The 22015-nt window shown below is 45.7% G+C and overlaps 1 protein-coding gene across 1 annotated transcript in view; it reads right to left on the bottom strand.

Annotated features, from left to right (window-relative positions):
- The window catches only part of T265_12663 (hypothetical protein), a gene marked incomplete at both ends in the record, with an annotated part of 29630 nt that overhangs the window by 1968 nt on the left and 5647 nt on the right, over positions 1–22015 (bottom strand). Inside the window, 8 exons of the mRNA XM_009164845.1 lie at positions 771–989; positions 1858–2206; positions 4345–4606; positions 7565–7896; positions 11628–11740; positions 15504–15957; positions 18273–18847; positions 18997–19237. Of these exons, the coding sequence (XP_009163109.1) occupies positions 771–989; positions 1858–2206; positions 4345–4606; positions 7565–7896; positions 11628–11740; positions 15504–15957; positions 18273–18847; positions 18997–19237 (2545 nt within the window). The remainder of the gene's footprint in view (positions 1–770; positions 990–1857; positions 2207–4344; positions 4607–7564; positions 7897–11627; positions 11741–15503; positions 15958–18272; positions 18848–18996; positions 19238–22015) is intronic.

Here is a 22015-nt window from a genome sequence, read left to right as displayed (position 1 = left end):
GGCAATCCAACAGTCAACAAATGGAATCAATATACATGGAAAACGAGTAAAGGTCGGAATAATCATCAAGTAACCAAACCAAAGCCCCTAGAGGCAAGACCTACGATGCGAACAAGCTACGTGTGCAGTGCAACGTCGAAAAGGTCAAGTAAAAGGTCACCTGAATACCGATCAATCAGATTCCAACCACCAACCACGAGCCGATGTAATCATGAGCGAGCAAACCATACTCAAACTCACGCACATCCACTAACAGCATACTGATGACAGTGAAAAAAACCGCTCAGCTGTAGCACCCTTTCGGTGCCTAACTTCCATGCCACATAAAGGTACTGCCAGGTTGCCCAAGCCCAGACAGGGGAAGCTGAACGGCAGAGGTCGGGTTCGAACCACGGACCTTCCGGTCAGTAAATTCGCGCTCTAACCACTTTGTGGTGGAACTCTTGTAACCAATTAGCTCAGTTTGGCCAGTAGACACACAGTTCCCGTTCTCTCTATAGTCTATGCATTACATGGCTAAAACCGACGTGCCCGGCAAGAGTGTTCACTGATCGGCGCAATCGTAATTTTTCTTGCACGGTTCTACTTAACTAAAAACTATGTTTTGGGCAATGTGCGCTATACGCACGATGACCTGTACGATGCGTCTTTCTTGATTAGCAGGAAGAAATCCACACGTATGACTTCGAAACCAGCCTACTATTCAACGAATATGAGCCATTGACTCAAAACAGTCTCTATGCCTGCACATGGAGCAGTTCCAAACTCACCGTGAAAGTCCGTCAGAATTACACGGCGATCATAACTTGCGGACAGCAGATAGTATGCTGTGGGAGAGAAGCGGACACTTCGTACTTCGCTTGTGTGCGGTCGGTAGGCGTTGATGTATCTGGCCCCACGTAGGTCGAACAGAGAGACTGTAGAGTCCTCGTGGCCGCTCGCCAGCAGATTGCAACCGGGTTCCACGGATACCGAAGCAAATGCACTTCCTGAAAAAATACGCGTGGGAAAAGAAGCTAACCTCACTGACAAGGCAGTGTTGTCTTCAAAGCCAGAAGGCGTTGTAATTTTGGAAGAACACTTTTGTCAAACCAGGTTAATAAATATAGAAAATTAACTCAACAGTGAAGCTCGAGTAACTTGTTGTACGCTGGTCCCAATGTTTTGGTTTTTTCGTCGGAAAGTAACAGGGGATTCAGTGGGACAAAAAGACACGTCTGGGTACGGACTCGAACCGTTGACCTCCCGGAGAGGTGGTCTAGCGAGTGAACCAGTGGAGATGTTCAGTCGCGGTAACGATTATGAGTTTATTGGCTTTTTAAGGTATGTTTTTCGTCAAAGCAGTAGGATCATTGGGAAAGTGCAAAGGATAAATGAAATGTCGACTTATCGGGGAGTTGCATATGCCGTGGAGCCCAGGATAAGGCTGGGAATTACCGTCAGGACATCGACAACACCAGGAAACCAATAACCAGTCAGAATACATAGATATTAGCCCAGTAACTCCTTGGTTTTGTTCGAAAGTGAACATTTTAAACTTGCATGACTGGATTTCATTCTACGTACAATACGTAAATTGCACTCCTCCTGGCTTGTTCTTGTGGTGTGTACCATCTCGAATTTCACGCCCGTGGACTGTTCGACTTAACCCGCTCATCTTTTATGTTTTGACGTCACTGTGTACATCAGTAGGCTGTCTTCACGTGACAGAAACTACTTGCCCTCTGCCGCTAAAGCTTTCTTACCCAATATCCAGACCTAAAAGCAAAGGAATAGCCGCTGCTGAATAGATTGTCCGTATACGAAATCTAGAACGGGATGGGGCGAGGACAACGAAACGTCAAAGATTGTGGTTACCTTGACTTCCGGAATACGACTGAATGATGAGAACAGGCGCAGGAGCCCGGAGGTCCCAGAGTCTAGCGGTGGCATCCGCACTACCCGAGACAAACAGCGAACCGGGACTCCAAACGTTCAGAGCGTAGACGGGTGCAGTGTGACCTGATAACGATCGAACGACATAATTGGATTTGATTGGCTGTTGTCCGCCGAGGTTCGGATCAGTCTGCACGATGCGGGAACAATCGACTAGACAAATCCGAGCATCGCCAGCACCGGCAGTAAGTAGATGAACACTGGCTGTGGCGGCATTCGACATGCGGATGGAGTTATTGCTTGCCGAAACATCTAATGAGTGTGACGGTAACTGAAAGCATTGAAAGCACACGAACAAATTCAGTCTGGGTCAAACACCAAGCCATCAAATTCATCAATAAGGACAGGGTGTGATTAAAAAAACAGTCCGAATTGTATTTACAGAAGAAGCAAACCATGCACACTTGAAAGGTATGCCTCAAAAGTTTGCCAACAGAAGTATGAATAGAAAGATCCTCGGGAAAGTTCTTCACAAGTCCCTCGATCGGTTTAAAGATCACTAACTCAGGTGCGGATTGATTTTCAAAGGGATTTTGAGTACCATAGATGGAAGTGACACTTGGAACACTAGTAACCAGTAATTTCACTGAATTACAACCCTTGAACAGCGCCATACTTTGAAACGTCCCACGTTGGTCCACTAAACTCTGTCGACCGCTATAAAGTTCGACGACGTCTGGTGATCAGAAGTATCCCTTCAAAATTTATATCACTTATGAGGGCACTGTATGCAAACTCCTATAGCCGGGTAAGCGTATATAACAAGCTTTCGCCTGAGTTCAGCCCGCCCGGTAGTGTCAGAAAAGACTTCCCTCTCTCAACATACATCTTCAACAATTTCGCTGCTTAAAATTCCCCCTTGTCTCTGAAACCTCGGGCATCGATAAGCTCCCGCGGCATTTTCTCACAGAAATCGAGTATGAGGAAGACGCTGCTCTCTTTCGTTCAAATTCCTTAAACATGCAAGCCACTTCTAGCGACCTAAATATTTCTGTTACAAAATCTGGTATCGCTGCAAAGTGTAAAGCGCTGCTACAAGAAAGGATGGAATCAAACCTCAAAACTCACGCTTGCAGACCAGCCAATCGACGTAGTCGTTCAGCTGTGAACGAAGAACCGAAGAAAGCTGCCAGGCTATCCAATCCTAGACACGAATAGCCGAGGGTTGAGTTCGAATCACGAATCTTCAGGTCAGTAAGGTTGCACCCTAAAGACTGAGCCATCTCGACGTGGTAGATGAATTTGTCTACCTGGGTATATGTATATGTTCAGATGAGCGGCTAGATACGGAATTACTGCTCGGATCGGGAAGGCCAGGGCAACTTTTGCCAACCTCCAACACCTATAGCGCTGGCCTGACGTTAGTTTGTCTCTCAGTGCAAGAATGGTGTGAAATTGCGGTCCATACTGCTTTATGGATCAGAAACGTGACTCCCACACTTGAAGAACATAAGGAAGTTGCCAGTGTTCGACCATCGTTGTCTCCGAAGGATTGGTCAGGCCTGGCGGGAATATTGGATTGGCAATGCTGAGGTATGCCAGAAAGTTTTAAGAAAAAAGAACTCTCCAACGATGGATGAGTTATGAACGCTTCACGGTGCAAACGTGTAGTTCGCGAATGGCATCCAAGTTGGGTTCAAGTAGAGCATGAGGGTGATGGAAACTGGAGGACTGCACCCACTGGATGAGTCCCAAGAAGGAGGAAACCGGTCGTGAGCTTTCTAAGGGTTTTTAGCAACCTAATGGGTCGTGTCTCGTGTTGGTCGTCACATTTGCAACATCATTTTTAGCGAAGAACGACTGCTATTAAGTCGACATATTTCATTCTAAATGTAAAAGACAGACTTAACATTTCTGGGTCAACTTCGAACTGACATTCGTCCGCTGCCAAAGTGCAACAAGTCCTGGCCACGGTTTTTAACTAGCATTTTTGTGTGGCAATCTTCTCAAGATGGAATTCACTCATCAGAGACATCTTAATCTAAATTGTCTAACCAGGAAGGCTGACACGTACTCGTCAGGTGATCGACCTTTCTTCGGTGAGTAGTGAATGGCGTTTTCTAACACTATACTCCAGCCGGTCAAATCTTACTGTGCAGAAGATGTGATGGGTAATGACTTTAACGAGCCAAAAAGTCTGGAAATCACCCGCTACAAATGTGAAGCTGTTACATATCGGCATGATCAGCAAATTATTGACTATAAAGTGTAAATGGTTTTACATACATGTGAAATGTTTCAGATTTGAGCAGGTTCAACTCTAGAGGGGTTCCATCTTGTTCGACAAAACCTTAGCGGTCTTAGCGGAAGGTTCTTCTCCAAAACAATTAAAAGGGAAGGCTCCCTGGGTGCTGCATAGAATGCTAACAAGTTCACAGTTGTGAAGCAGTGTTTGGTAGGTAGACTTACCAAAAAAGCCAAATCACGCACGGTGCCATCGTGGTGCCGTAATTCCACACACTGACCCGCCGTATTCGCCACGCTGGGGTCTCCGTTCGCTGCTTCGGGCAGTCCCGTGGTGGGATCGACGCTCAACATCCGAACTGTGGTATCGTTGCTCCCAGAAGCAATCAAGCGTCCATCTGGACTCCATGCAACACAATAAATGCTGCCACGATGGTACTTCGGGCGACGCATCACAATGAAGGGAGCGGTGGCGACATGATCAGCACTGTTGTGTGGAGGTACAATGAAACAGTTAAACCGGATGACAAGATCAGGTGAGTTTTGGGATCGAGTAAGTCACGACAGTTTTCCAAGGGACCAGTGCCACAACAATGGGTGCGAACAAATGTACAAGTCGGCGTTATCAACAGCAGTTTTGCGAAAAACCGCTTAACCGGTAAACGGAAAACCAACTTGGATGTCCTTTTATCAAGTCAACTGGCTCAACAGATTCACGCTGGGCGTCCTCGAGTCACTGAAGCGTGAAAGCTTCCACCCCTTCCAATGTTTGAAAACTCGGGAACAGATTTAATCCCCACTGACATTGCCTTGACATAGGAGAACATGCCAGTTAAACACATACATTGAGACACTTGCGAACTCGGTTAATTCCGATGTTTCGAAGGAGAGAGTTGGGGGTTCAGTGGTTGAACTGGTCTCCGATTTTGGGGATCGCATTGTAAACATGCTGTCATCACTACCACCTCACTTGGTGACAGAACGCTAGCCAAACAGTTCACCACCACCACCACCACCACCCGACTTGGATGCAACCAAGAATGAACCAAATATGATGCAGACGACAGCTGCACACACCACAGCAGGAGCCATTTAACCTCATCGATCCTTATGAGCAAGAATGGGATTCTTCAGACTGGCATTTTCAAAAAGCATCCGCGGAACCTTCGAAATACTCAGTTGAATCGCAGTTTTCTGTACGCGAATTCTCGCAGTGATCTGCAATTAACATGTCATCTACAGATGAACTCAACTCACAAATGAACTGGACCCTGCCCAATACACACCAAACCAGAAGTGAAGCCTGTTTTCAACTAGCTGGTGCTCTGTTCGGACAACCTGGCCACCAGTGAGCAGTCAGTTACTGACCGCTAGTGCAACCACATCCTTACCAAACATTGATGTGATTACAAAAGTCCATAGATCCAATTGAAACGGAAACAAAACTGTAACGCAGTACAAGGCCCACACAACGGCATAAAAACAAGTTAACACGGTAATTGAGATTGACCAGTGCTGTCCAGTTTGGGAACTTCGTCTTACGAATTCGTAGGTAGTTCCCTCACCACGTCACTTGAACTGATTTGTGTTCGATTCACATTAGGATAGTCACGTTTACTACACACAGCAACGACTTCGCGAACTCTTTTCGTTTCCGCACTCCGTTGTTGGAGGATTTAGAAAACGTAAGGCTGGATGATTAGCTCAAATAAAAATATGAAAGAATTAGGATGCTACCCGGAATACCTAGTAACGAACGTACGCACGCTCGCTGTTCAGTTCAGTATTCCAGCGGTAATTCGTGTAGTGGCCACAGTTCAGCAAATTCACAGATACTTATGGAACGATGGGATAATTATAGTTCGAGAAATTTGGTGTCATAGTGATCTCGATAATGCAATCGCTGCGCAATTGATGATTTTGATTTGTTTCATGTTAGCCGTCCGGTTAAACTCCAAGGCAGAGGTGGTTCCGTGGTCACCCACGTTAAAAGAAAGTGTCGTTGCACAAGAGCGTGTTTCAGATTATCTTGAACATGTAGAATGCAAACCCCTCTTCCTAAGCAAATATCGCTGGACCCCTATTACGAACGGATATGTTGCTCACTGTGTCAGAGACCAATAAATGGGATAAATCCTTTTCCGCCAACGCCACTGACCATTCGTTAGCACGGATTGGAGTACATTGAACATTCCCCCACAAGCTTAGGAAACCAAGTCAATTTTGTGTTTGTGAATGGCATCGACAACTCCGCTCGAAGTGACTTCAATTGGTCACCTCCCGTTTAAACCACTTTAACTGAAGTCCAATGTGCTGTTTACACCCTTGGGCTGAGGGCGCCACCTGTCCATCTTCTTCATGAATTCTTCATTGCACCGGTTCACCGGCATTCAGTTCACTGTCGCATTTTACGACCACTTTGAGATTATCGTCTTATGGGTCGTTGAAACACGTCTCTAGGTACGGTGGAATCTAGGGGAGTGATCCAAGTGAGCAAGCACTTTGACTCTCGTAAGGATTTGATGAAGCATTCAGATTTTCATCAAAGTTAATATCCTTTCATGCTGACCTTCTACAAACCTTTACCAACAAGAATAGCCATTTTACATCGACCGGATTACTCCAAACCACAAATAATAGTGTGTTGCGGTCCTGCGAACTGAATCATATCACATTCGTTAGACACCTTCCTTCTCAGATGACTATCTACTCCGAGAAACAGCTAACAATTGATCAGAGACACCAAGGCAGTAACTAAAGCGGACGGCGGAATTGAAAAACATACGTACCCAAAATGATTGTTTAAAAATACTATCCGAAAATGACATTCTAGGTAGCCAAGGAGATTGAGGCTACTGAAGATATGCAGTACCCAAAAGATTGTTTAAAAATACTATCCGAAAATGACATTCTAGGTAGCCAAGGAGATTGAGGCTACTGAAGATATGCAGGAACAAACAGGTGACTGTGGTTGAAGGCTCATACTGGTACACAAACTCCAGATGGCAGTGGAGACCATCTTGGGTGGAGGACACTAGACCGTAGAGTACGAGGTAGTCTCAGATTTACAGTGTTCCAGTGGTTGGTGTAAACACCTCCTCAGGTTTTGAATAAGCACAATGGTGACACGAAAATGTTGCAAACCTCACTCTTGACGTCTCTCTAACAAACTGATGTAGTCAAAATCCAGCACGAGTAGAACACAAGCAACTTTCAGGATTAGTTCTCGGGTGGTATAAAACACTCAACTAACAAGGTTCTAAGGCTGTCCAGAAACGGGGAAAGTAGAACAAGGCAAGTTCAGAAGGCAGCGAATGATCGATCAAGGAAATTCGATTATCTAAACAGTAGTCATGGGGAACAATAAGAAAGCGTACCGCGACAAAAAAAGGTGTTGGTGTCAACGACAAATCAAGACTTTGTGGGAAAGAAAACCAATGCTGACCTAAGATTCTCCACTTCAGGAAACTGACAAACACGAAGGAATTTGCTGTTCGATCCGACCACGTAATACTGACCAGTGGGGTGAAACGCCACACAGCGTATGGCTTGACTGTCTTCTAGAACGGTTACTTGTAGATAACGGGGGCTGTTGGGTCCAGAGCCATCATCTGTCGAGGCTTGTGTGCGTCTGCTAGTCCGAGAGCTGGGAATAGTAGGACTACTGGTTCGGATTGGGCGATAATCCGTACTGTTACTGTTGTTGATGACTTTGGGAGCGTTGGACTCAAGTATGTCGTCAAAAGGTCTGCCATCTACTGCATGAGCCGGTGAAGGCTAGGGACATAGGACAGCGGAGAGTAACAGGTTTATCCAGTATTTGACATGACCGAAAACTAACATGGATATAACGAGAGCCACTGGAATCAGATACAAGAAGGTTATTGAAGCAGCGTTAGGTGTTGTGTCGGTACAAGCTCAACGTCCCTGAAGCGGACGTCAGTCTATCTAGGGAGGACACAGTCTACCCGATCGATTAATCATTGTCAGACTTCTAAAACAGGATAGCTCACTGGGGATGAATAAATAAAACCGCATTCTGAAGAGGAGCACCATTGAATCGGGCTAGACCCTCCGTAGAGTTTCTATTTCTATCAAAATTTGCACAAACACGATCAATATGTTGCTATACTGCTCCGGACGTGACTAGCACGCCCAATTCCAGTATGGAGCGCATTATTTAACTTGTATAGAGCCCTGTCAAGCTTGTCAGCTACTTGGGTCATGGGAAATCGTCAGTAGTAATCGTTCAGCTGTAGCACCTTTTCGGTGCCTAGCTGCCATGCTCTCCGAATGAAGCATGAGGGCTGGGATAATGCCAAGTTGCCAAAGCTTAGACAGGGAAGTCGAGAGGCAGAGGTCGGGTTCGAACCACGGACCTTCCGGTCAGTAAATTCGCGCTCTAACCACTTGAGCCATCTCGACCCCAATCGTCAGTAGTGACTACAGGTATTGCGATGGGAGAAAAAGAATGATGGCTTATTTCGGAGATTCGATGGACAATCGGTTGCGCGTAGACGTGCGATGGTCAGATACTGGGAAGGAAAATGCGCAACAATCGAGAATCGCAAATAACACTCATCAAATACATGATAAGTTAGTGTGGTTTCACGGCAGATTCGCGTAGAAATCTAAAGAGGGTCATGAAGGGGTATGGTCAGAAGTTGCTTTTAAGGAGGTACGCTACCTAGGATAGTCGAACACAGCATAAACGTAGTACACTACTAATAATGCTGAAAACCTGTAGACCTAAGGAGTAGTGCATTACGTCCATACAATGTATCGCAATATCTCAAATATCGTACCAATTGAAACATGAGACGGCCTGGTGCAACACATTCAGTTGCTCAAGAACGTCATAAAAACGAGAGATTCAGTTGAGTTCCAGGTGAGTCTCCCGTCAAATCCAAATTGGTTGGCAATTGAGTGTATTTCACGAACACAGTATACTGTGAACAACTATATTGTAAACTAGCGGCCACAGGCTACGATAAGAGGCATTCTATCTGGCCGAAATATCAACCGACCGGAATTAGGCCTTCAAGCCTGTTACTCCTTGACCACTTACGAAAACCATATCGTTACTCTACAGGGAATCATGGTGGTCTGACCTATCACGTGTCTTGATACACAGTGGTGGACAGAAAGAATACTAATCGTTCAGCTGTAACGCATTTTTGGTGCCTAGCTGCTATGACACCCGATAGAAGCACGAGGATTGACATACTGCCAGGAGCAGTCGAAATATCGAGGTTGGATTCGACCTTCCAGTCAGTAGATTCACGCCTTTACTAGTGGGTTGAACGGAGAGCCAAAAGAGGAGTATGGAGATTAGAACGTGGGAGTGTGGGTGAGATCTGCCTGTGAGTAACTCTTCTAACTCCTAGTAATAGGTAGTGTTTTCGTCATTTTTATTCGAAATTACTTTGTGAGTAGATTTTTCACGTGAGTCAGTTACTTGGCACAGTCTAGAACCACGTTAGGTAACGACACATTTACTCGCTCTGGAGGATTAAAGTTGATACAAAAACCCAAGTAAACTACTGAGGATAGCACAGGTGGTTGCTGGCTCGTTCGCCAAGTACACTGTCATGGTTTAATTCAAGCGTATTGGGATAACTCCCTAATGGGAAACAATACTCTGGAATGGGAATATTGATGTGAAACTGTGAGATACACTGTCGAGATACACTCGTATGTATCCCACCTATCCCAAATGAGATTGTCACATTTAGCAAAAATCTGCCACTGAAATGAAAGAGTGCAATCCAGAAAGACCAGAACTATCCGATCCCCAGTACTGATACGGCAGTTACTGATAGAAGCTAAACGATAGAGTCGGTTTGGTTTATTCACAACGTATAAAGTTCGTACGCCTCGGAAGAAACACCTGGACGCAGCGTGCCTTTGGCAGAATGCGGGGGGAGATTGACAGCTTGTTTGTTCAATGTAGACAAATATAAATCGTGATTTCAAAGATGATAAACTAAAATCCCCGTCAATCTTTTGGAGCGCAATACGTCGTGCGGAAAATATATTTTTATCTTTCATACTACCAGACGAATGTTAGAAAATTCCACTCTATCCGATGGAAGGCTTCAATTGGTGTGAAGGAAGGAAAGGTAGTTTTCCCGTCGGAGTTTTTTAGTGTGGTTGTGCTATGGGTAACTGGGTGTGAATAAAAACAGCACCTGGGCAGGAACTTAAATCAACGGAGTTACGTTCAAGTTGAAAGACAAAGCGTGAAGTTCCATTTTGGAAAACAATGCTAATTCCAGGAAGGGGAGTGTAAAAGGTTTTAAGTTTGCCGGAACGCACATCTAAAATAGCAGCTGCTCATGTAGAATATCCGATTCAGCTGTGATACCGTTCTTTAACGCCCAGTGGTTAGAGCGCCAATTTGCTGAACGGAAGGTCCGTGGTTCGAACCTAACCTCTGCCACTTGACTTCCATTGTCTACGCTTGGGCAACCTGGCAGTATCCCAGCCCTCGTGCTTCCTTCTGGTGGCATGGTGGTTAGGCACCGAAAGGAGGTTACAGATGAACGATTATCTTGTTATCTCTTTAACAAACACTTCCAGCGACCGAATCGAGTTTATGAAACAGAAATCCTGTTTGAAAACTGCCCCAAACCCTTGTTCCCAAGACAACCACAAGCCGAGTACGAGGCTTATTATCTCCGATGCGGTTCAGTGAAGATGGCTGTCTGTGACTGGAGAGCCAGGATGTGGGCAACGGACGGCGGATCATCGCGTTTGCTCCCAATGGGAACGTCGGTAGCTCAGGTAACCTGGATGGCCATAGGTTCTTTTGGATGGCATGGCAGAAAGGCACCGAAAGGGTGTTACAGCTGAACGACTATTATCTATCATGGTCATAAGTTTGTTCGTTGATATGAACAGTTTGAACACCAATCGAGGCGACATCAGTGCGGTTTTAGCGAGAAAAGTTGAGCGCAGCAGTGCGCCGGTGGCTCTGCGCTGCACACAACCACTGACGCACAGCTATGCTCCAGTCCGCTCGCCAACAACGCACAGATGGTGTCACCTCGGGTGGCGACGAAATGTTTGCAATCAAATTGCTCAGCTGAAGATCCTCAGCTTTCAGAAGATTGTATCATCCGCCCTGTGATTCCTCTGTCAGAAACAACAAGTACTCTTATGAATAGTACAAAATCTGATCGAACAAAACAACCACGCATATATGGGAGCTAGCCATGAAGCTTTCAGTGCTGGGGAATTCGCAGCCAAGCACTGTGCGGTGCAGTGAGATTGAGTCACAAATATGAAGTGGAGCTTCTGAATAACGGTGTTTTGAAGAACAGTCGGACGATGAAAACACCGCATCCGATTGCCCGGATACCATGGAACTCAGTTGCTGACAAGTAGAGAATCGACGTCAACCCCCGCTCAAAATTACCATCAGACGAATTTCAAGTCGACACCGTCCAAGGAAACGGGTAATAACACACGCTCGATATACCGGACAAAACACAATTGAAACTCACTACCGGTGTGGAGTCGTGCGAGACCTCTACAATATGGGAATTCTCTCGATCCAAACGCCGTTTCTGAAATTCATGCAAAAGGTCACCAGCACGGGAACCGAGTTCGTGCGATTCTGTGAAGATAGAAGGGATCAATAAAAAGCCAAAACTCCCTTGAGAGGTCGGACATATGTATCGATACGCACATCTGAAAGATTCGTTTTAATGACCTAGGTGGAGCAGCGGATCTCATTGCGTTAGGGTGGCCGATGGATAAGTTTCATCACAGAGCGACCAGACTGTGAATCCGGATGGTAGCGAAACTAGGGAATAGCAATTGAGTTTGTAATCATTGCAACCTACGAGACTCTCAACATTACAAAGAATACAGAGTTGGGAACGCAAGTAACTCAATGAGCCGCACATCGATCGGAATTTCGCACAAAATCGGAAACGATGACATGCAAAAGTAGATTCAATTGCATCAGATCACGAAGGATATGCAGATGCATTTTTTTCAATTCGGTTGGCACAAAGCCAATGGTAAAAAATGTGTTGTGCCACAATACACGTAAGAGCGACGGTTCACAGTGGACTGACAAGAAACAGTTCAGTCAAACTAGGCTGTAAACATACCGCTGCCAAACGATTGATTTTAGAGGAAATAACCTTGAAAGTTTGCAGCTGAAGAGCTCATATCTTCGTCCAGAGGAATCATGCCCCTTCGGTGTGCGGCGAAGGCAAAGTACATGTAGGAAATCTGGCTGTATGTACCAAAGTGACCAGAGATTTCCTGTCAACGTTTCGAAAAGATGTCGAAGAGCTTGAAACGTGAGACAGTCAATCACAGCCAGCAACAGGAAAGATGATAGGACATGACAGGCATTCGAAAACAACACATCCTTCATGCCAAATGTACTGTCCCAGGGATTTCCACTTGGATGGCGCGACCAGGACTGCAGGACGCACCGTTTAACCGTTACCTACGGGAACTAGGGTAACACGTAAGCCTTCGTCACGTGAGATGGTATGTCCTACATTTCGGTTCAGGCTCGCTTTTTCGGGATATCGCAAAATTCAACAGGAGATGATAGAAATGTGAGGGAGGAATTAGCGCCCAAAAGGAGACTAGTCGGACGAAAATACGCCGCGCGCTTTCTATTTGTGCTCAAAATAAGTGCGTTCCATGGGCCCTCAGTATTCAAACAACAATATTGAATTCTCGAAAGCTACGACGTGTTCCTGGTGGACTAAAACAAACAGGCGAGTTCAGAATACCAATCCAAACATTTGAGCCCCAACTAGGCGTACCGAGGTCCCAGTGATGCCAAGAAAGTATTCCACCAGGATTTTTCCGCCAGAGGTATGACTGCTTCAGTGGACAATGAAATTTGGTGAGCTGCGAAAATATGAACGTAGATTAAGGTGGTTTTTGGTGTGCGCACAAGCGCAACAACATTTTGGCGTATAAAAAGATGTGTTCCACTCGAAAAGGTTTTGTGGCTAAGAGCATTGTGCGACCAAGGAGCTCTCGTCCGAAGTGAGAGGAGACGAACCGTGTCCCTAGACCTGACCGTATGTTGATTGGTGGGTCGCTACCCTCAAGGTCATTCGTGAACGCATCTAACCCATGATAAAAATTACCTTTTAATCATCGGTCCATTGTTAGTGGGACGCATGGAATGATATTTTTCAGCAATTAGCAACAAAGTCGGAACTTACAGAAACATTCGCCGAAGAAACTGACGAAAAAACGGCAAAAGGCAAAAAATTATTTCATTTGGCCAATGGTTGTCGATCCTTCGTTCTACCCCATTCGAAGCAGATGCGAACTCAGTTTTGAGGTCATGGACCCATGCTAGTATGCCAAACAAAGTTCTCAGTAGGGTCAGTCAGGGCCATTTAGTCAGTTTGACAACCTAACACAACGGCACAGAGACCAGTTCTCGAGGCAACTCGAGGTAAGAGCTATCAAATTCTTCCATCTAACTGTAACTACAATAAATAACCCAATGTCTGGACGAAAGCGTAAGCACTGCATTACTTGGCTGCTGATTCTGCGGTTTGAAAAGGCTGAAAACTCAACTGATCACGCATGGGACTCGCGAAAGCATTGCTGGGAGCTAACAGGTGCCCTCAGTGCCTGTTATCAGTATGCCCTTTAACGAGGGTAAAGATAGATGGGGATTGTATCAACCACAACCGTATCAGCCTTGTCTCCCATTAATTGAAATAGGTACAGTAAGGTACCCACGGTTATTAGGAATGTACTTACAAAGTCATTTCAGAGCGCGGAATTCGATCAAGGATACTGAAGGAACGGATGTAAGCCTTAACCGTGACTCAGGCGAACATGTAGATAGAGAAAAACCTTCGTTTCTGAATTTAGGGATAGGTCTTGAGAAAACGGACCACTTTGAAGAATCAACTCTAAAACTAATCGGGGAAGCATTTGAGTTTCGTCGTGAGCGAGTAACCGAAAGTTCAATGTGATGAACTGTTCACAGTAGAGTGGCTGAACGAAAACAAGCGAGCTTTTGCAGTCACATCGACCTCAGTAGGAAGCAAAGCAATGGAGACCAGCAAAAGTTTAAATGAACCGTTTTCAACCAATGAGCACTGGTAGCAATTTGCTCGTATGTCAAGTAGATTGACACCTGTAGCTAGAGATAGAGCACACGGAATGCCACGCGAGAAATAATCGATTTTCCTGCTGAATGATGAGTGTTTACAGTCAACGGAGGGCCTGTTTCAGGAACACCTGTCCTCTGGTGTCGTGTGGATGTATTGATAAACATGTGGGTAATGAGACACTGTTAGAATGAAGTAAGAAGTGGGTGCGGTCACCAAATTTTGTGCGAGAATTCCTAACAGACAAGGCGGGTTCCACGTGAGCACAAGTGAAGTCTGCACAATAGAAATAAATCCTATTCAGTCGTGAAGTCGAGTAAGGGGAGACAATTTCTGTCAGTTCTGAACAAGGAGGGAAAATCTTTCAGTCTGACAGAGCTCAGGGGTAAAAGTGCGATTTTGGAGGTTGAAGTCCGAGCCCCGTCCTTTTGATGGCTTCTGCCTAGGCTCGGGTTCGGGTTGCACTGCAGTTATACATCAACAGTTTGTTGTTTAATATGATGCGAAAAACGTAACATACTTCAGAAATCTTCCAGTGAGTAGTATTTTAATACGGTATTCAGTTTTGCAATCGTCGCTTACTTGAAAACCGATATCAAAAACAAGCGGATCCAATTCAAAAGTCAACTAGTCACATTCCAACCGACAACCAAGATTTGGTATGTAAATTCCCCACCACCTTGCTTACCAAGTGTACGGAGGCCAGCCGTCCCTAATAACCGAACGTCACCTCATTTGGACGGATGTGTCGCGTGCAGGACACGGGCCAAACGAAGACGCCCTAATTGGTCAGAATGCCAGCCAATCCGAGTCAAGCACCTGTGACTCGACGCTTCTCGCCCCCTCACGGAGATTCTGGCATGATCTTGTAGAACACTCTGTGACTGCCCTATAAATACATATGTAATGATTCTCCGTTTGTCTCCATAAAGGCCTGTGTAGAGCTACCGTGCCTTTTGATATACACCATAGTGGGCGGAGCAGGAAGCCATGGGACCGATACATAGTTGCACTACCGTCCATCAAGACACAACACAAACATTCCCCACAAAATAACGTAACCACAAGGGTGCGAGGTGATAAACTTGTTTGACTGTATACTTGTAAGCACATCCATGCCCTATTAACTTTCTAAGTAATAAATTGCACACGCCTCAACCCGGGGAGATAACATATTCTTGGAGAGCTTACAAGAGACTTTCCCCTCAAACACTACACTGGTAGGTTGAAGACGGGGACAAGTGAAATGGAATTTTTGCCACATACCAATTTCCTGATCTATAATGATGGAACTTTGCATAGAATTTGACTGTTCTGACTGGTTGCCAGACACAACAGTGCTGCCCGAATTGGCCGTCCGCGATTGTAATGCTTTTGCTGCGGGCTCCAGAGCACCCTGTGAGGTTTCCGAGTGAGGTTCTTCGGCGATCGCCTGCATCTGACCAGTACCTGGACGTGATAACAGAGTAGAGGCGCGCAAACTGGAAGACATTGTAGTATCCGCTCCAACACTCGGATTCGGATTGAGGCCATATGAGCTTGAGGACATTTGACCATGAGCGGCAAACAGTCGTTCCACGGAGGCTTGCATGTTTGCTGAAACAGTGGAATCTTGTCTTACGTCATTACCAGAATGGACAGACTGTGCTACTCCCGAGTACGGCGCATTCGGGTTCGGTGGAAGGCGGAATCCGGACATAGAGTGAGTCATGAGACGAGGCTGCAGAAAGGACAGAATGGATAGTTGCACCCATACAGAGAAGTGCAGGAACTGACCAGCATTTAGGTGAGAGACAGCACATAAGTACAAGTAAATAAGCACGGGTCAGTTGTTATCGTGACAGTCTTACGCAATCAAACAAACTGTCGACGTTAAACCAAGGATTGCTACGCCGCAAGAACCAGAAAGGTTTGAAACAGTGATCACGACACCCCAGGAAATGCATGCTAACGTGCGTTCATTGTTAGTACAGGGAGGTCGAGAGGGTCATAAACAGAGTTAGACGTTTTCTCCGAACGTAAAATGCATTGACAATTCGAAGTGTCGAAGAGGGTGTCCTGGAACTCTATCCAAGAACAACTGAGATCAAATTTAATTCAAATCAAATGCCTTAGAGTTGAAAGAAGGCATTGCTATATTTACCAAAACCGTACAGAGAATGCTGAAATCCAAGAATATAAAGAATTACACTACACACCAAAGACGATCACAAGAGGGCCAAAAGCAGAGGTTACGCTCAACAGAGTGCCCCCCCCCCGTAGCCGCAACCGAGTGTGCTTAAACGCTCCCTTTCCATGTGGTGTTTTCCGAACGCATCATAGGACTTCAACCAGCCAGTAGCTTGGTAGAAATTTTCCTATAAGAATCAAGGATAATCTAGGAAACACCATAGAAATCAGAAACCCCCACCGAACGACACGAAGCTGTCACAACAAAACGAATAATGCCCCGTAGAAAGCCTAAGCGATTGAGTGGTTCCAACTGCATGTTGTCTTGTCATTATGAACTATCAGCAACGGTAATATTTTCGACAGCTCAAATCAACAGTTTCAGATCCGTCAAACCTGAAAGTCATGAGCGTATGAATAGAAACCATTGCGTGTAGAAGGGGCTTTCGAACAAAATTGATTGGGCAAAGCGCACTCAAAATCATACTGGTATACTCTCACTTGGAATGCTCGTCAATGTGCAAACCACGACGGCGACGGACATCCACAAGAGAGCCTAAGAATCCCTAGGCAACGACAATCCTTTGCACAACATACCACTGTAACGGCGGATACTACTGACGAGGCATTTGAGTAGCATGTGGGTTTCTCGTACCTCCGCCTCGCGTCTAGTGGAAGGTGGGGTTTATTACAGAACCTGTGGAACTACTTTGCAGCGTTCGTTCACAATTGCGTGATAGTCAATAAATATTCACGAAAGTTCAAGAAGGTGCGTGAAGATATTCAGTTTTTGAGAGATGTTTACTTTCCTGTCCAATAGTTTGTTGGTGTTCGTTAATAAACAACTCCGTGGCAAAGGGCTTTCCTCCTTACACTAGTGGGCTACGGTATCCTCGTCCAAAGACGTCCCATTCAGTGATTCGTCTCCCACAACGATCATGTGCCTGTGCACCGTGATAGGTCTTCTCGTAATGGTCTTCCCTCCACAATAGGATCGCTTTGATGACTGAAACAGCTGTGGAGTGCTTTCCGGCTTTTTTCCGCATAGACTGGATTCGGCTAACGTGCACAACCTCAGCTTAAGATTACCAAGGGTTCCACACTATCAGTAGTCTGTTGCCTGAAGACAGCAGCTCGTGTCATGTAGGGGAGTGTATGGACATCTCACGAATCTCCAGGGTGATTCGAGCGCGCGACCTCCCGGTTAATAGTCTGAACACTTAACCGTTCGGACACGAGAGGCTGATTGGCAGCATGATTAACGGGCACTAAGATAGGATACAGCACCACCGAACCTTCAATTACGGAGTCCAGATTACGTGATCCATATCGACTGGCTCATCGAGGGAGCTTCACTCGTGTGGGTTATTTTTCATTCTGAACCACCTACAGCCTGAGAAGTTATTTCCGATAAGGATGAAACAGGTGTACATCCCGCTTTTCAGCGTAGGCTGGCTTCATAACACAGAGCGAAATCTCAATTGAGAAGACCGAACTCGTCTGTTTTTTTTCAAAGCCTAAATGGGGATGAATAATGTGCTGTTCAAACAGAGAACCTACATACGGCCACTCTCAGGACTATACTTGACTAATGAGCCCCGGTTAAAGCGAAACAAGTCTGTGGGTTTTTTCCTCAACCTCGCCAAACCATTTACATTGCATTAGCTGAGCAGCTTCATGGGGAAATTCGGAGAAAACGGATGCATGAAATAGTATGAATGCACCAATCAGAAAACGAGGGGACTAGCAAACACCGGCTCGTGAGAGTATGTATGTTTGACTTTGCAGTGTAGGAAATTAAAACGCTAAGGGATCTGGAGCACTCAATCAATACTGGTATCGCGATAGCAAAGACAAGCGACTTACCACGCGTTTAGAATGACTAGATAGGCCAGCAGTACGTACAAACGAATAGATCCCACTGTCGTCGTCCGCAGCTCCATTCACCCCCGTCGTAGTTAGCCTACCACTGGCCGAACGGAGTAATCCACATGTTAGGCCCTCATAAGCTGGACACAAACTTTGAACAAGTTCACCACCTGGGCCTTGCAGACGTCCACGCAAGGCTGCCATTCGTGGTGACATACCAGACCGGTACATACTCGAGTTGATCAATCCAGAAGTAGCTGCTGGGACATGCGTGTAAGGAAATACCAGAGGTTTCACCGTGGGCTCGGCCAGAATGTGCTCAGGCCATAGAGTTGGTTCGAGTTTAGGGCGATTCATCGGGTGAACTTGAAGGTTCAATTCACAGGATTGAAAAGGTTGGGCAAAACTTGCTGGTCCCAAAGATTGAAGCCAGGAGTTCAGCGATAGGTCAGGAGGTACGGGCTGACGAACACGTCCGGAAGGCGTGGAACATGCGTCCCCACTCGCTCCCGCTGTGGTGCTGGGTAGAGAAGAATATCGCCGTTCCGTTTCTTCCTCCTCCTCAATGTCACCTTTGTGAGGTCATGGGAAGTAGCAAATGTGCAAAAGTCAAGAGCACGGTGGGGATAGAAAACCCCAAACATCATTATCAAAATAAGTGGAGTAGTAAGATTCAAGCCTGTAAATCGCGATACATACATTTATCGAGAGATAGCCTTACCTCCAAGCAAAGTGGTAACTTGCATTTCCGCTTTTCGCTCGGTAGCCATAAGAGCACAGTAATCCACGCATGCTTCGTACAGTAGACCTTTCACAAGTAACCGGACTAGACGATCGCCGCGTGCAACTTCCTCCGCAGCCGCTTCGGGTTTGCTCAGACGCACAAACGGTTCAAGCAGCGGGTAGATCTTGAAAAGGAGTAACACGGGCAACAGGTGACCAACTTTGACAAGAGGGAATAGCTGAATCATAACTGGACAAAACAGGAAAAACCTATATGACTGCATGCCGGGTAGACCTTAGCATAATGCTACTCAAGCGTATGAAGCTCTTGACATTCGTTTAAAAAGTAAACATTTGAATATCGCCATCAATGAGACAGGAGAACCCTTCACCAAAAGGGATGGACTTCAACGGGACTGGCAACTTCACCGGGGACGTATTTCTATTTCAGGGGACGGCAGCGCTGCTGTTTGCGATGGGAGAACGCTAGCCCTCAGGCAAAGGCGCGACCGAAAGTTCATCCCAAAGGTTGAAACTACTGTCTTGTCAACTAAACACACAGAACAAAAGCAGAAAATGGGCAGCGGGTCAGCTAGTGTAGATTAATTGGTCCGTCCAGACGGAAGGCATGTTCACGAGTGGGCGGCTAATATAGTTTTTCGGACAGCCAGATAACTGTCCGAGTTGTTCCGGTCGGCGACTCGTCCGTCAGAAGCTCCGGCAGTGAACGAGGACTGTTCAAGCGAGGGCTTCGTAATTATCAATCGGGATCCAGCATCATTTGGGGGAATTGAACTTTTTCATTAGTACGGAATTAGAACCAGTTATTCTGGCGAAATTCCGTGTTTCTAAAGAACCTTTTCGTCACATAACTTTGGAACTGGAGAGAGGAAACTGCCGGATTATGTATACTTGTGGTAACGATCTGCGTGCATTTCTCCAAAGGTTGTTCACAGTGTAGAAATAAAGTACATACAAAAAATTGGGCGATGGTCACGAGAAACTGCAGAAACGCAGATTTCTAAGTACCTCCAACAAGCTGGCTACCCACAACCAGTCAACAGAACTTCTGTATCCAAATCCCCACGGTCCCTTTTCACTGTTGGAAGTCTACCCTGTCCCCTAACGCCAAGAAACAGGTGGCCGAATTGTCGATAATCTAAGCAAATAACTTTCACTTGAATGTTTACACAACCGAAAGCCTTGTGTGCAAGTCGTGCCCGTTGTTGGCTGCAGCACCTATGGAATGTCATACAAAGTGCAAAACGCCAAAGAAATTATCGTTTTAGTTGAATGGTTCAGTTGCCATTCAACCTGGGATATTTCGATTTCAATTAGGTCTCGTCGATCGCAGTTTGTCACTGAAGCGATTGTGCATTCCGATTGCCTATAAAAAAAACACTTGGAGCACCACAGTCCGAAACGCTGCTGAGGTCAATCTAAACGAAGTGCAAAAAATGGTAAATCCCAGTGTGTATTACCACTATTCAGCGTTTTTTAAATTCTGCAGGAGTTGTGTGACCAAATACCCCTCCAATTCTGAACATCCACAATTTCTATCTTTATCCAACCCATAATATTTAAAAGGCTGTTCGTTATCGGTATTGCACAAGTTTATGGGTTGGTGTTTGCTCATATTGGTAAGTTGGCTTTGTAAACAGCTGAGGTGGCACCATCATCACGTAGCAGATTAGCGTTCCGCCACTGTTTAGAAGAGTGTACAAGAGTCCCTCGAGAATGATTATGGTAGTCTAGTACCAGGTGCCTCTCCTATTGTACTCTTCTCTTTAAAGATAGTTTGGACTAAATCTGTAGTTGTACGGTAGTGAAGCATTAGTGCCAACGCTGACGTTTCTACTGCTGTTACTGATGACGATGCTCTTTTGGCGGCAAATTCGATTGAAGACTGTCATAAACGAGAGATTCGGGTGCAATTCATCTGGGTCCCCCGTCAACATCAAGTTAAGTTGCGAACGCGCGTTCATCACCATATATGTTCAAGTTGGTGTTCAGGTAGGAAACCAAACTGATGGAGATCCAGCTTACCTGCTGAGTCCCAAAAAGGGCGGAAACGGTAGTGGCTTTCCAGATTTTTCATCGACCTTATGAGCACTATTGAGACGACATTTTTCTATTCAAGCATCGAGATAGTTCAGTAGTCATGGCGCGAACATAACGTCGTTCGAACCCAGTCTGCTTCTTGACTGGGGAACCTGGCCCTATCTCAGCTCTCGTGCTTCGTTCGGCTGGCATTGCAGCTAGGCGTCGAAAAGGTGCTACAGCTGAACGATTATTTCACTATCGTTCATGCCTTTACAAGATCTTTTGTCCACTTGTGCTACATGTCCATTCTAATCGAAGGAGGGCCATCCACATCTTCTCGAATTGCCAACTTGGGGGAATTCAGAGCACTTGCTTGATACGTCCAAACGCAAATTCGAATTGAAGAACCTGCGAGACACCCATCACTTGGATGTATGTGGTCCCCGGTTCGCTTTACCGTACATGTTTCGGGGTGATTCGTGGATATCGTGGAACTCTGCCTAGAGAGGCTGGTCAGGAAGTTGTTCACAATCATTTCCGAACAAGAAATTTTTCTCATAATGCCACTATCGTCTATTTAGGTGTTTATGTAAGCGCAACCGATCCATTCATCCGTCGCTGACAACAATTGTCATACACTTTTCTTTAGTTAACCCAACTAAACTGTTTAACCACTTGCAGCACGCGTCACACTCTTAATCACGAGTGAGCACGCTGCACCGATGAACCTGGTGCATAACCAGCTGATTTTGTGGACATCCAACATGCCAAATACAACCAAAGGACAGTTAATGACCCTGTCAGCATAATACTCCAGTAGTGTGTTCCTCACCTCTCTGCAAGCACCATGAAATGGCCATAAATTTCATAAACAACTGGCTTGAGTAATAGGTGCTGGAAATGTGAGTTTTGAGTCTGCAGGAGAGCGAAAACAAAATCAGGACACTATATTTCCAGCAATGATCTCCATATAC

The sequence above is a fragment of the Opisthorchis viverrini genome (assembly GCF_000715545.1).
Source record: "Opisthorchis viverrini unplaced genomic scaffold opera_v5_9, whole genome shotgun sequence".
Classification (NCBI taxonomy): domain Eukaryota; kingdom Metazoa; phylum Platyhelminthes; class Trematoda; order Opisthorchiida; family Opisthorchiidae; genus Opisthorchis; species Opisthorchis viverrini.
Note: the sequence above shows the minus strand (reverse complement) of the source record. Positions and strands in the feature narration are given on the sequence as shown.